The 15,218-nt window shown below is 44.2% G+C and overlaps 1 protein-coding gene across 1 annotated transcript in view; it reads left to right on the plus strand.

The window, feature by feature from the left end:
* The window catches only part of LOC147115965 (ephrin type-A receptor 3-like), a 441,173-nt gene that overhangs the window by 73,430 nt on the left and 352,525 nt on the right, over positions 1-15,218 (plus strand). Inside the window, exon 3 of the mRNA XM_085990636.1 lies at positions 1,236-1,896. Coding sequence (XP_085846762.1) covers positions 1,236-1,896 — 661 coding nt within the window. The remainder of the gene's footprint in view (positions 1-1,235; positions 1,897-15,218) is intronic.

Below are 15,218 nucleotides of genomic sequence, written 5' to 3' on the forward strand. Positions count from 1 at the left end.
AAGGTGGTTGAGCTTTGAGGAACTCCTGCAATAATGTCCTGGGACTGCCGTGATTGGCCTCCGACAACCATGATCATTTTTCTTTGTGTCAGATATAACTCCAACCTCTGAAGAGTTTTCTATTTGACCCCCATTGACCTCAGTTTTGCTAAGGCTCCTTGGTCCCACACTCGGTCAAACACTGCCTTGATGTTGAAGGCAACTAATCTTAACTCTCCTCTAGCATCCAGCTGTCTATGTCTGGATATAAAGTTTGCGATGAGGTCCGGAGCCAAGTGCTTCTGGTGGAACCCCAACTGAGCGTTGAGCAGTTTATTGGTGAGTAGGTGCCATTGGATTATTGAAGACTCCTTCCATCATTTTACTTATGATTGGAAGAATGGTGTGGTAATTATCTCAATTAGATGGTGGGGTCGATTAGGATTGTCCACTTGGCACTTTTGGCTGTAGATGCTTGAAAACACTTCAGCTTTTTCTCTTGCACTCAGGTACTGGGCTACACAATGTACTGTTCCAAAGATCATTTTACCAACTTTATGAAACAGAAAATACAATGTTCCACATGTTATTCCTGGTGTGGAAGGCTTTATAGTTGCACTGGGATATATTTGCAATGCTAGGGCGCAAATGATAGGAAACATGTTGAATAATGTATTCTCCTCATTTGCATGCAATTGGAATACATGTGCTCATTCTAGAGTAGATGTATTGTATGTCCAGCATAACTCCAGCAGAAAATCTAGGCCAACCACTATATCTGTACAGTCACATTGTCACCATTGTCCTTCAAAGCATCCATAATTTGGTTAGCTTCTATTCAAAAGCCATGGGGGCATCCAAATATCAGAGCCAGGGGATCATTTCTATTCCAATGTAACACACAGTGACTTCAGACAGCATTGTGCACTTAATCTCCTATAGCCCCACCCCGCCCCACAAAGAGCAAAAAAAACCTTGCCAGAAATCAATTTAAATTGCCATACTTGACCTACATAAAATTTCATGAGTAAAGATATAATATAGAAATACCTTATAACCCGATATGGGACCGAGACATCATCCATCACACAGACTTCCTATAATGTACAAAAAAATGTTTGTTGTTGCCAGAATCACTCAATCCTCACCAACAAGGGGACAGTGCAATGTTGTAAAAGATAGCAGAAGCCCTGCATAGTTGTTTGGCATTTGTAGCTACTACTGGCTCTTATTGTTGCTCTATTTCTTGATTACAGTGGGAAGAAATCAGCGTTATGGATGAGAGTAACACTCCAATGCGAACATACCAGGTCTGTAATGTCATGGAAGCCTATCAGAACAATTGGCTGCGGACTAGTTGGATTCCTCGTGATGGCGCCCATCGGATCTATATTGAGATTAAATTTACTCTCAGAGACTGCAACAGCCTGCCAGGTGTCCCAGGAACATGCAAGGAGACCTTTAACATCTACTACTATGAGTCCAACAACAACAACTTGTGGTACATTAAAGAAAGTCAATACATAAAAATCGACACGATTGCTGCTGATGAGAGCTTCACCCAGGTGGATGTAGGTGACAGGGTGATGAAATTAAACACTGAGGTACGGGACATTGGATCCCTGACAAAGAGAGGCTTTTACCTTGCCTTTCAGGATGTGGGCGCCTGTATCGCTTTGGTATCAGTGAGGGTCTACTACAAGAAGTGCCCATTAACAATTCGTAACTTGGCAGAGTTTCCAGACAGAGTGACTGAAGGAGATTCCTCCTTGGTCGAGGTCCGTGGCTCCTGTGTGAATAATTCTGAGGAATACGATGTGCCTAAAATGCACTGTAGTGCCGATGGGGGATGGTTGGTGCCTATTGGACGATGTGTCTGCAAACCAGGATATGAGGAGAAGAGGGATACCTGCCAACGTAAGTACTTCTGCTTCTATTGTGGTGGGCAAGGAGTCTCGGCTTGAAGGAATACAACAGTGGGGCCAATCCACCCTGGACAGATGGAATTGCTGTTTCCTCTAAGGTCTCAGGGTGGGTCCTCTAGCAGCAATGGTCACTTTTGTACCTAAGAGTCCCTTGAACTGATTCATGTTGCTGTACGTTGCAATATTCAACTGTTGCTTTTTAAAAACATTTCCTAAAAATGTAATTCCCAGAAAATCTTCCTTCTAATACTGAGGTTTATGATGTAGTGGTTGTAGGACCCTGTATGACTGACTTGGTCAGGAGGCGCCTGCTGGCGAAGTATTAATAATCTGAACAGCTAGAAGTGCTGGCTCCAGCAGCACTGGAGTTCAACCTTCCAGATGGCAAAAGGCATCACACAGACCAGGGAGTGCCCGATTTGATTTCTGTTCTGTGTTGAGTTAGGAATGGCATTAAGAGGTGTGAGAATTGGTAGCAGATCGCCGGGGAAAATAGTTCAGTGACTCCAGTTGGAAAGTGCACTTGTGTGCATGTCTTTTCCAACAACAACTTGCATTTTTGTATCCTTCCTCACGCAACAGAATGGCTGACAGGGTAGATGCTGAGAGATTGTTTCCCCTGGCTGGAGAGTCTAGAACTAGGGGACACAGTCTCAGGATAAGGGGTTGGCCTTTTAAAACTGAGATGAGAAGAAATTTCTTCACGCAGAGGATTATGAATCTTTGGAATTCTCTCCCCCAGAGGGCTGTGGATGCTCAGTTGTTGAGTATATTCAAAACTGAGATCGATAAACTTTTGGACTCCAAGGAAATCAAGGGGTATGGGGATAGGGCGGTAAAGTGGAGTTGAGGTCGAAGATCAACCATGATCTTATTGAATGGCGAAGCAGGCTCGAGGGGTCGTATGGCCTACTCCTGCTCTGATTTCTTATGTTCTCAAAGCTATTGCAACTTGGGAAATTTTCCTATGATAGAGACGTTATATAAATACAAGTTGTTGTATGGCAAAACAATATAGAAACTGTGACAGGTTGACACCTTCCAAGTTGGTAATAATGCCTTGAAATGTTCTTCTTTAAGAAAAAGTTGCAGGATCACTTTACCCAGGAAGATTAATGGAAAATCTTTTTATTGATGTGGCTGCAAAAATGGCCGTTTTGAACAATGCAAAATAAATTTCAGTTTTTAAAAGATTCACCTTGAAATTCCTATCAAAAGGAACAGTGAAAGAGAAGAGGGTGGGCCTGAGGGTAACTTGTCTGCCAGTCCTGATCAAGTTTAAGGAAGGCCCTTAAAAGGTGATATGCTCTCTTTGAGCATTTACTCTAACTGATTCCAACGGTTAAAAGGCTGCGAACAACTGACCACAACCTAGCCAGCACTTAATGTGTGTTTTAGACACCCTCTATATGCTGGATTAAATATCAATTGATTTACAGTAAAAATGTCATTGAAAAAATGGAACCCCATCTGAACTGAGCCCTTTCCAAAAAGGGAGTCATTAAAAATATATACCACACGCAGTAACTGAGGGATTTGTGACAGTGCTTGAGTTTGTGTTTTTAAAACCCAGCTGTATAAGAGCTATTGGAAAACTGCAGAATCTGGGATTAGTAGCGGATGATGGTCTCTGTCCCACATAGATGATGTCTCTTCTAGGAGTGCAAGCAGCGTGTGATGTCTAATCCCCAGGTCCTGCCGCATGCATGTGATTTCAACCTGCTCCTGCAGATTTATTGTCATGCCTTCGAACAAGTCTTCGAGTGGGGAATCATTGTTTTCGCGTCCCACTGCCTTCGCTTAACAAGATGGGATGTAACTGAAGCATTCTCTGCATTCAGAGGCGGATTCTGAGACTTCTACGTACATAACAAAAATGTAGCCAAGCTCCCTTTAGCTGCCTTGCATTTTAGCGAAAATGGCAAACTTGTTGTCTACAATTTGTGTCAGGGGGAGAACATTCTGTGAAATTTTCCACCTCTGATATTGCATGCCCAACATTCTTAATCACAAATTATTTCTTCACACATGCAACCATCGCCCCTAGTCTGACACATAGAGGGTGCAGGGGGTTGTGGAAGGGGGAATATTTATTGACAGAACAGAGGGAAAAAATAAATTACTGTGGCAAGCAGACAGGATGATCCTGAGAAATGGTCAAGTTTCTTTGAAATTTACTTATTTTGGACCCAATTCAACTCAAAATATACAATAAGAACAATGCATTATTACAGGTACATTACTACCTGCAATTTATGACTCCATCTTTTTATATTATGCAGGAAAATAAAGAGTCTGTGTGTCTCATTACTCAATACCCACAATGTTTTGGGAATCAATGAAAAATAAGTGAAACTGGAGAAGCCTGTCAAATTATTTCTTCTGACACCTGCACAGGTTATTTTTTTTTGGTCGTGACAGTTCTGTATAGCAAAGCCATCAGGGGGTCAGATATTCTTTGGAGATCCTACTGGACAAGTGGCAGCGCCAGCAGCTTTCTCCCGTGTGCCAGCGATACCTCAGGATGACATCTACACAATGGCAGGAGTCACAGAGGATCTGTGTTCATTTAAATGAACTTGCTGCAGAGGCTCCTCGCCCATCACTGTAAGGAGGACTTTAATGAGGCAGGTTACAGGAGGCTAGATCTTGTCCATTACATGACGAGAGTGAAAGGACACTATAGCTTGTTTAATCTTCCTCTGACATGTGATGAGACATATTGGAAGGATACCAAGCGGGATAAGTACAACTGGAATTGCAATAAACTAGTTTGCCGGAGATTATTTCTGGATCAGGACTTAAAAGTAATTACAGCTAACTGCCAATACCTGAATGAAAGACAGATTTGGAATAAGATGATTGAATAACAGCCATATTTACCAGTAGGAACTCACATTATTATAAAGATAATAGTAACTTTCAAAAGGGAATTGGATACATACTTAAAAAGGAAAATATTTGCAGGACTGTGGGGAAAAAGCAGGGGAGTGGGACTAATTGGTAGCTCTTACAGAGAGCCGGAACAGGCACGATGATCCAAATGGCCGCCCTCTGTGCTGTATGATTCTATGACTAGGGCTAGAATTTCATCTCCTTTACGCCTGCCGTTAGCCCCCACCCATCCCCCGGAGGCGCTAACAGGGCGCAAAGGGCTTATCGCCCGCAGGCGGGACGATAAAACGGCCTCCCGAGAAATTCGGCGGGGCATTGTTGAGGCGCTACCCGATAGCGCTGCGCCCCCGCCGGTAGCACCCCAGGCGGCTGTGCCACCAGCGATTATGTCATCGCCATGCACAGTAACCCATTGGCGTCCTGTCGCGGCCCCTTACCGCCCCACGGCAGGAATTCGGCTGCGCCCGTGAGGCTGCCACTGGCGATGTCAGCACCAGCCTCGCGGGTCACGAGCCGAATCAACCTCCGCTTGCGGGGCGGTATTTAAAGGGGAAGTGTGGCCACGACCCGTGCTGCCATTTTCCTTTTTTGGCCGACCTCCAGGTCGGCCCTCCGTGGTGTGCCGTGGCGTGGTCCTGGCTGCCATCACGCAGACCGGCACTGCATCTTGGTGCCGGGCTGCAGCCGCGGCACCACGCCGCCTGGTGGCCTAGTGTGCACCATCGGAGGCCCTGCTGAGTGTGCAGCGGCTCTCCCCTTTAACTGAAGGGGAAGGGCGTTTAAACGTGGCAGCGCTCTGCGGCGCCTCCTCCGAGTGCTGCCGATCGCGCCCTGACATCGCCTTGGTTACCACCCCACCAGGAAGTGGAGTGCCCAAGATTGCGCTCCACATCCTGTGCGGGGTGGCAAGTCGAATTTAGCAGCTGGGGCGGTACTTCCGCGCCGGGCGCTAAATGTCCGGCCTTAACTCGGTAACCGCCCCCAAGCGGGGCGTAACTGAATTTCGCGCCCTATATGAATGGCAGAAACATGGTTCAGAAAATGGAAGTGGACATAGATGTTCTGGAAAGGTAGAAAATACTGGGGAGGGGGAGAGGATATATTGTGTTCAGGAGAATCTGGAACTTAAGGAAGGTGTACAGGATATGACAGAAAAAGAAATACAACAATCTGGTAAGGTAACAGAAAGACATAATTAAAAATAATGGCCTGTTACAGCATAAGGGTGATAACATATATGAGGAGATGAGAAGAGCATATAGAAACAATAATAATAGGTCACCAGCCCAGTGTAAACCGGGATTGTCCAGATAGAAAAGTGAGGCAACAGAATTAGAACCAGTAAATGTGGTGCAAGATTGCTTTTAATTAATTAAGAATCCCACCAGGGAGAATCTGCACCCAGCTCTGACTCTTACTAGTTTTCAGAATAGCAGCACTAGCAACTGGTGACTACAATTTAATTACGTTTAAATCATCATCAATAAGGAGCAAGACAAACCTATATGGCTTAAAAAGGCAATCTTCAAAGGAATTAACTAAACAAAATCAGCTGGGAAACACTGCTTTAAGATAACTCAGTTGAGGAAAAATGAAACCCTGAGAAATGATAATTTTAAGTTTGCAAAATAAGTGTAAACTTAAGAAAAATAAGCACAAACTAAACAAGCAATGGATTAGTAGGTTAATTCAGTGCACTGTCGGAGGATCCGTCTTTCAGATCAGATGTTAAACCAAGGCCCTGTCTGCCCTCTTAGATGGACGTAAAAGATCCCATGGCATTTTTCGAAGAAGAGCAGGGGAGTTCTCCCCGGCGTCCTGGCCAATATTTATCCCTCAACCAACTTCACTAACAAAACAGGTCATTATCAAATTGATGTTTGTGGGAGCTTGCTGTGCGCAAATTGGTTGCTGCGTTTCCTACAGTAACTACATTTCAAAAGTACCTCATTGGCTGAGGTCGTGAAAGCTGCCAGACAAATGCAAGTCTTTCTTTCTTCCTTTCTTAATATATATAGATGATGCATAGTGATATGTATAGTTTATTTCAGGGAGACCATCCAAAGATTCATGAGTAGGTTATAAAAGTCCAAGTGAGAGTAATAAGAAAGAGGCGAAAGAACCTTGATAATTGGGAACTCAGAACCAAGTACAGTTGGATGGACAGAGTAAAGGTACATTCACACTATAATTATAGCATTTATGTCAAGAGGTTTCACTATACACAGACGTTGCAGTTATTATAGTGTAAATTCACACTGAAGCCAAACCTGACACTGGAGCGAAAGAGGGATGAGACTACCCGAGGAAAGAGTCTCACTCCACTTCACTTACAGTCAGTTTGTGCTTTGACACCCGATTTACACTTCACAAATTTAGCTTTTCACAGACGCTAAACTTGTTATGAATGCAGTGTTACATGAGATGCTTGGTAGACAATCACTTGAGACTTTGTTAACCTGTATTGTGCATATTGATTTTATAAGTATATACTTACCAACCCAAAATCTGGTAAGTGGAATGAGTCTGCGAGTTGATGGACAAAACCCATTTTCAGAGTTGGAATCCTAATTAGCAAGGGGAGGTAGATGGGAAGGATGAATCCTTGGTTCAGCAGTGTAGTGCTGAAGTACCAGCGAGTGGAGAGGATCATGTTAGATCTGAGGCAAATTTATTTTTTCTCTACCACACATCTGAGAAAAATCATAATACAGAACAGCAAAATTGGGACTGCCCTATGGTCGTGGTTGCCTAATGCACAAGAGTAATTTTCGACTAAAATTCAGCAATTAGTTGTGCACTAAGTTCCATTCGCTAGTCACCCTTAGCTGCCATCCACTGGCTCCCTGTTCCCTAATACATTGTATACCAAATCCTCATCCTCAATGGCCTTCCCTTTCTCTGCAGTCGCCTCCTGCCCTACATCCCTAGCTAAACCCTTCGGTCCTCTGACTCTGTTTGCCTGTGCTTCTCCCTTCACTTCACCGCCGGTGACAGAGCTTTCAGTTACCTTGATTCCCTAAATTCTCCGAAGATTTTTCATCAGTACCTCTGCTTTGCTACTTCTTTATTTGTTTCTTAAGTCAACTCAAAACCTATCCATGCTCTTGGTCAATGCTCATCCATTCTGTCTTCTGTGAATCACATGAACGGCACTATATAAATGGAAACAGTTATTCTTACATCACGATTGTCAGCTTTTGCTGGCCACAGTGATGTGCTATCCAGAATGCCCTGTGGGAAGAAAACACAATGCAGCCTTTTGGTAAAGCTTAATGTTAGAAGCTAGATTCCTTCACCATACAGGTACCCACAGTTTGAAAATACTAGACTATTTTATTTGTAAATAAGCTGGTTGTGTAATTAATTTTTTAGGTAGGGCGAAGATGTTCTTAACACTGGACTTAACTGCAAGTTCATTCCTTCTTTCAAACACATATGCATTGAGGACATTTCTGTCAGATACTTAAGGTCATTGAAGGTTAGATTAATGAAGTGACTGTGGTTTCCTGCAGATTGTGCAGCTCTAATGGATCAAGCCCTGGCAGTATATGTTATTGATGATTGTAATTTTGCAGTGATTTATGTATTAGCAAAATTCATAATGTGCCATGTTGTGGCAACTCACTGCAGACATGAATTGCTTGACAGGCCTTGGATGTGGCTTTCTTCTCAAACTAAGGAGACCTTTTATCAAGGTGGGGGGAAAATGGATTTTTGTTTGACAGGAAATCACACGAAAAGAATTGAGAATGGGAATCAGTGCTCCATTTTACAATTTGTTTTTAAATCATAAAATGGAGAGAACCTTCAGAAAAGCTACTGAAGTTTGACTGAAGCTCTGAATGCCAGTGAATGGATTATACACATGAATGAGAACTGAGACCACTGGTTGTGAATGACTGCGGGCTGCATGTTAGTGTGAATTAAACCAGGTGAATTACAGTGTGATTGAGCAGCCCTGCAGAGTGTTTATTAAGGAGTATGTGTGATTGGAGTGACTTGCTTGGTTAATTATCCTGTCACATTAGAAAGGTCTGTATGTAAGGGAACTGACAAAGCAATTTCCAAAATAACAACAGAAAATGCTGGAAATACTCAGCAGGTCAGGCAACATCCGTGGAGAGAAATTTGAGTTGACGTTTCGGGTTGGACCCTTCTTCAAAACTGGAAAGAAAAGAAACTAGATCGGAGGCAGGGCTGCGATCGGACAAAAGAATAAAAGAAACGAAAGAAGTAAAAGAGATTAGAAGCTAGACGAGATGGTAATAGGCTGGGATTAGGTGTAAAGTGTACTGGCAGGGCAAAAGATAGCTGCCAGGTGTGAGAGAGAAACAAAAGGAAAGGGGGGGGGGAAAGGAGTGGAACAATTACAAGAGAAAATGAAATGGGGGCCGAGCTTATGATCTGAAATTGTTGAACTCGATATTGAGTCGGGAAGGCTGCAGAGTGCCTAATCGGAAGATGAGGTGCTGTTGCTCGAGTTTACGTTGAGCTTCCGTGGAACAATACAAGAGGCCAAGGACGGTGAGGTCCGAGTGGGAATGGAGCGGTGAATTAAAATGACAGGCGACCGGAAGCTCGGGGTCACCCTTACGGACTGAACGGAGGTGTTCCGCAAAGCGGTCACCCAATCTGCGTTTGGTCTCCCCAATGTAGAGGAGACCGCATCGTGAGCAGCGAATACAGTATACTAGATTGCGAGAAGTACAAGTAAATCGCTGTTTCACCTGGAAGGGGTGTTTGGGGCCTTGGACAGTGGGAAGGGGGGAGGTATAGGGGCAGGTGTTACATCTCCTCCGCTTGCACGGAGCGGGTTCCACCTTTGGTGCTGTGCCTCTAGTTCGTCAGAAGATATCACTGTTTTCCCTCATTGACATCATCTGTACCATCACTGAATATTGGGTTGAATTCAAAAGCTGAGGTGTTCCAACACTGTATATGGTTTATCATGTGGTTCAGTTGCTAAGGGCAGTAATTGCCTAGCCTAACATGTGCACACAAGCACTTCCAACAGTCCCAATCTCTGCGGGGGACCCTGGGATCATTTTTAGTATCATAGCCCTATTTACGTGGAATTACATAGAATTTTACAGCAGAGAAACAGGCCATTCGACCCAACAGGCCTATGTTGGTGTTTATGCTCCACACAAGCCTCCTCCCACCTTACTTCATCTAACCCCATCAACATATCCTTCTATTCCTTTCTCCCTCATCTACTTATCTAGCTTCCCCTTAAATGCATCGATGTTTAAGATCAGCTAAGCTCAACAGAGGCCAGAGATCAAATGTGTACCTTCCTGGTCAATATGGTTCAGTTGATGAGTAGCTGAGGTGTACGGAACAGCAAAGTCCCAGATTTTATTTCAGCGTCCTGGGCTAGGGAGTTGCAAAATCAGCTGTCTTCATCATCCATGGAGCCCAGCTGGAAACTGCCGAGGTGTCTCCGGTGAGAGCAGGGTCAGGCTCCGCTGTGATGTGCCACACAGTTGAACAGAGTACCAGTACTCACTATGTAGACTCGCACATGATAAATGGCCGCATGGGCAAGGTACCATAGGCAGCCAAAGCCCACCGTAACACACCTCAACGTGAGTCGGTGCCCTCAAGAAAGGAAGGAGAAAACTGGAGGTAAAGCTAACTAAAAAGTAATAATAATAGCGTCTGATCCCAGGTTAGTGGTTGGGGAGAAGAGGAAGTTAAGCAACTTTACAGTAGTGGTTCATCCCTGTGATCTTTGAATCACAACTCAATATGACCCGAAACATTTGGATTATATTCAACTTCACAGTATTCAAGTTTGGCACCTTCAAAGCTGAATCCAAACTGGAATATGCAAGAAAATCCAATGCTGTTCATGAACAAACTGAAGCTGTCTCCTAAACTAGTCATGTGACAAACAGGATGTAGCTTTTTTTCCTCTCACTCTACGTGCAGTGAAATATTCTAATTTATGGGTCAGACTGGCTACAACACGTTTGATCTGAATATTAGTATCTAATTATACAGAAGCTTAAGACTCTTCCAATAAAAAGTCTTGGATAAGCAATTTCCTCCCGTTAAACATTGGGAAGACAAAAGCCATCATTTTTGGCCCCCACCCCAAATTGCATATCCTTGCCACCAATTTCATCCACTTCCCAGCCACTGTGTTCAGGTTGAATTGTTCGCAACCTCAGTGTCTCATTCAACCCGAGCTGAGCTTCCAATCCCATAGCCTCTAGATCGCACAGGCCGTCTACTTCCACCTTTGTGCCAACACCCACATCTACCTCTGCCTCAGCCCATCTGCTACCAAAGCCCTCATCCATGTCTCTGTCACCTCCAAACTCGATTAGTCCAATGATCTGGTATCCAGCCTCCCATCCTCCACCCTTCATAACCTCCAGCTCACCCAAATCTCTGCTGCCTATACCCTATCCCACACTGAGTCCTACGCACCTGTCGTTTAACATAGAAGATAGGAGTAGGAGTAGGCCATTCGGCCGCTCGAGCCTGCTCTGCCATTCAATGCGATCATGGCTGATCATCCAAATTCAGTACCCTGTCCCTGCTTTCTCTCCATATCCCTTGATCCCCCTAGCCTTAAGAAATATATCTAACTTCTTCTTGAATATATTTAATGAATTGGCCTCAACTGTCTTCTGTGGTAGAGAATTCCACAGGTTCACCACTCTCTGGGTGAAGAAATTCCTCCTCATCTCTGTCCTAAATGGCTTACCCCTTATCCTTAGACTGTGACCCCTGGTTCTGGACACCCCCGCCATCGGGAACAGCCTTCCTGCATCTAGTCTGTCTAGTCCTGTTAGAATTTTCTAAGTTTCAATGAGATCCCCTCTCATCCTTCTAAACTCTAGCGAATATAAGCCTAATCAACCCAATCTCTCTTCATATGTCATTCCTGCCATCTCAGGTATCAGTCTGGTGAATCTTCGCTGCACTCCCTCCATGGCAAGAACATCCTTCCTCAGATAAGGCGACCAAAACTGCATACAATACTCAAGGTGTGGTCTCATCAAGGCCCTGTACAACTGCAGCAAGACATCCTTGCTCCTGTACTCGAATCCTCTCACTATGAAGGCCAACATACCATTTGCCTTCTTAACTGCCTGCTGCACCTATATGCTTACCTTCAGCGACTGGCGCACAAGGACACCCAGGTCTTGTTGCACTTCCCCTTTTCCCAATCTATTGCCATTCAGATAATAATCTGCCTTCCTGTTTTTGCCACCAAAGTGGATAACCTCGCATTTATCCACATTATACTCCATCTGCCATGCATCTGCCCAATCGCCAAACCTGTCCAAATCGTACTGGAGTTTCTCTGCATCCTCCTCACAGCCACACACCCACCCAGCTTTGTGTCGTCTACAAACTTGGAGATATTACATCTAGTTCCTTCGTCTAAATCATTAATATATATTTTCAATAACTGGGGTCCTAGCACCGATCCCTGCGGTACCCAACTAGTCACTGCCTTCCACTCGGAAAAAGACCCATTTATTCCAACTCTTTGCTTCCTGTCTGCCAACCAGTTTTCTATCCAATTCAGTACCTTACCCCCAATCCCATGTGCTTTGACTTTGCACGCTAGTCTCTTATGCGGGACCTTATCGAAAGCCTTCTGAAAGTCCAAATACACCACATCCACTGGTTCTACCTTATCTATTCTACCAGTTACATCCTCAAAAAATTCCAGTAGATTAGTCAAGCATGATTTACCTTTTGTAAATCCATGTTGACTTTGTCCGATCCTGTCACTGTTTTCCAAGTGCTCTCCTATTACATCTTTTATAATGGACTCTGGCATTTTCCCCACTACTGATGTCAGGCTTACCGGTCTATAATTCCCCATTTTTTCTCTTTTTTAAATCGTGGGGTTACATTAGCTACCTTCCAATCCATGGGAAATGTTCCAGAGCCTATAGAATTTTGGAAGATGTCCAGCAATGCATTTACTATTTCTTGGGCCACTTCCTTAAGTATACTAGGATGTAGATTATCAGGCCCTGGGGATTTAGCGGCCTTCAATCCCGTCAATTTCCCTATTACCATTTCCCTACAAATACTGATTTCATTTAGTTCCTCCCTCTCATTAGACCCTATGCTCCCCGACATCTCTGGGAGTTTGTTTGTGTCCTCCTTTGTGAAGACAGAACCAAAGTATGTATTTAATTGGTCTGCCATGCCTTTATTCCCCATTATTAAATCCCCTGATTCTGACTGCAAGGGACTTACGCTTGACTTTACCAATCTTTTTCTCTTCACATATCTATAGAAGCTTTTACAGTCAGTTTTTATGTTCCCTGCAAGTTTCTGATGTACATTGGCTCCCTAACCCCACAAAGCCTCCAATTCAGAAATCGCATCCTCGTGTTTATATTCCTTCAGAACCTTGCCATTCACTATCTATACCTATGTAATCTCTTCCAGTCCTACAAAGCCCACTCCCCAGAACTCTATGGGGGAAAAATTCAGTTGGTAGTGTAATGTCCGTGTGTAATTGAGACACGGACTGCAGAAGTTGGTTATAACAGGTGTTTACTGAATGGAGACAAAACTGGAACTACTATACAAAGTTACTTCACAGGCTTATATACAGGGGTGGTCACTACTGGTACTGCAGTATACAGGGGCTGCAGAATATAGTTCCTTCTTCAAGGTACATACACTACAATTCCTCCCCTTTTAGCTAAACATTACATAACATTTGATTAATAATTAAATAACATATTTACAATTATAGTTGCTATATACATCAGCTAAAGTTAATCAATTATAAATTCAGTCTTTGAGGAGGCTTCCTGATTCTGTCCGGATAACGCCTCTTTGGGGTATCAGGTTCTTCTGGCAAAGTTGATTTGGGATCAACGCCGTTGTTTGGTTCGTCTGCTTCCAATATCACCGATTCTGAGGTAGATGCAATTGGTACTTCGGTTTCATCACCAGGTGTATAGGATCGTGGTGTAGATTTGACGTTTTCCAGTGACTCTAGAATCTGGTCAGCATGGCGTCTTACAATGCTCTCTCCAATGTCCACGGTATACATTAAAGGTCCTTGCCGTGTGCAGATCGTTCCTGGCTGCCATTTCTCTGTGCGGTAGTCCCGGGCCAAAACTGGTTGACCTATCTTGAAACTCCTGGTTGGCCTTTCATTCATATTCTGAAACTGCCTGTTCTCCACATTTCTTCTGATGTTTGGCTTAACCAAATCCAAGCGGCATCTTAGTCTTCGATTGAAGAACATCATGGCTGGAGTTTGGTTGGTAACCGCATGTGTCGCATTCCGGTAGGCAAACAAGAAGTTATCCACCTTGTGATGTAGGGGTATGTCTTCATTACACATTGCCTTGATAGCCTTCTTGAATGTTTGAACGAACCTCTCAGCCAATCCATTGGTGGCTGGATGATATGGGGCGGATGTGTAATGCTTAACACTATTGTTCTTTAAGAACCTCCGGAACTCTTCAGACACAAACTGTGGTCCATTGTCGGAGCAAATCTGTTCAGGCAGCCCATTTCTGGCGAATATGTTTCGTAAGACTGTGATAGTTTTTTCTGTGGTGGTTGAGGACATTTTTATTACCTCTGGCCACTTTGAATGTGCATCCACCGCAATTAAAAACATCGAGTCCATAAATGGACCAGCAAAATCAATGTGTACCCTTTGCCATGGAGATGAGGGCCACTCCCATGGATGTAGAGGGGCTTGTGGTGGGGCGTTTTGGATCTTCTGGCATCCTGTACAGCTCTTGGTCATCTCTTCGATTTCTCTATCAATTCCCGGCCACCACACAAACCCTCTGGCTAAGTTCTTCATTTTTACCCCTCCCAGATGACCCTCATGAAGCTCATTAAGCACTCTATCCTTCAATTTGGGTGGAATTACTGCTCTGGATCCACACATCAAGGTTCCTCGGCACACTGACAGCTGTTCTCTTCTCGGCGAGAATGCTGGCAACAGTGGTTCACCATGTGCTGGCCATCCATTCACCGTTAAATCATAGACCCTGGAGAGTGTTGGGTCATTTCGTGTTTCCTTTTCTACGTTTGCATTCGTCACAGGTAGACATTCGACTATGGTCGAGTAGAATATCTCCACAGGATCCACTGCAGGTGCTTCTTCCACCATCGGCAACGGTAGGCGCGACAATCCATCAGCATTCCCATGCTGTTTAGTTCCTTTGTACTCGATGTCACATTGGTGTGCCCCTAGGAAAAGGGACCACCTCTGTAGCCGTTGTGCTGTCATTATCGGGACGCCCTTCTTAGGGTTGAAAATGGAGACAAGAGGTTGATGATCAGTTAGTAGAGTAAATTTCTGTCCGTGCAGGTAGTGATTGAACTTCTTCACCCCCCACACCAGGCTGAGGGCCTCTCTGTCAATCTGGGCATAGTTACGCTCGGCTGCAGTTAACG

This window comes from Somniosus microcephalus, chromosome 6 (genome assembly GCF_052327205.1).
Source record: "Somniosus microcephalus isolate GS21.2 chromosome 6, FLI_Smic_1.0, whole genome shotgun sequence".
NCBI lineage: Eukaryota > Metazoa > Chordata > Chondrichthyes > Squaliformes > Somniosidae > Somniosus > Somniosus microcephalus.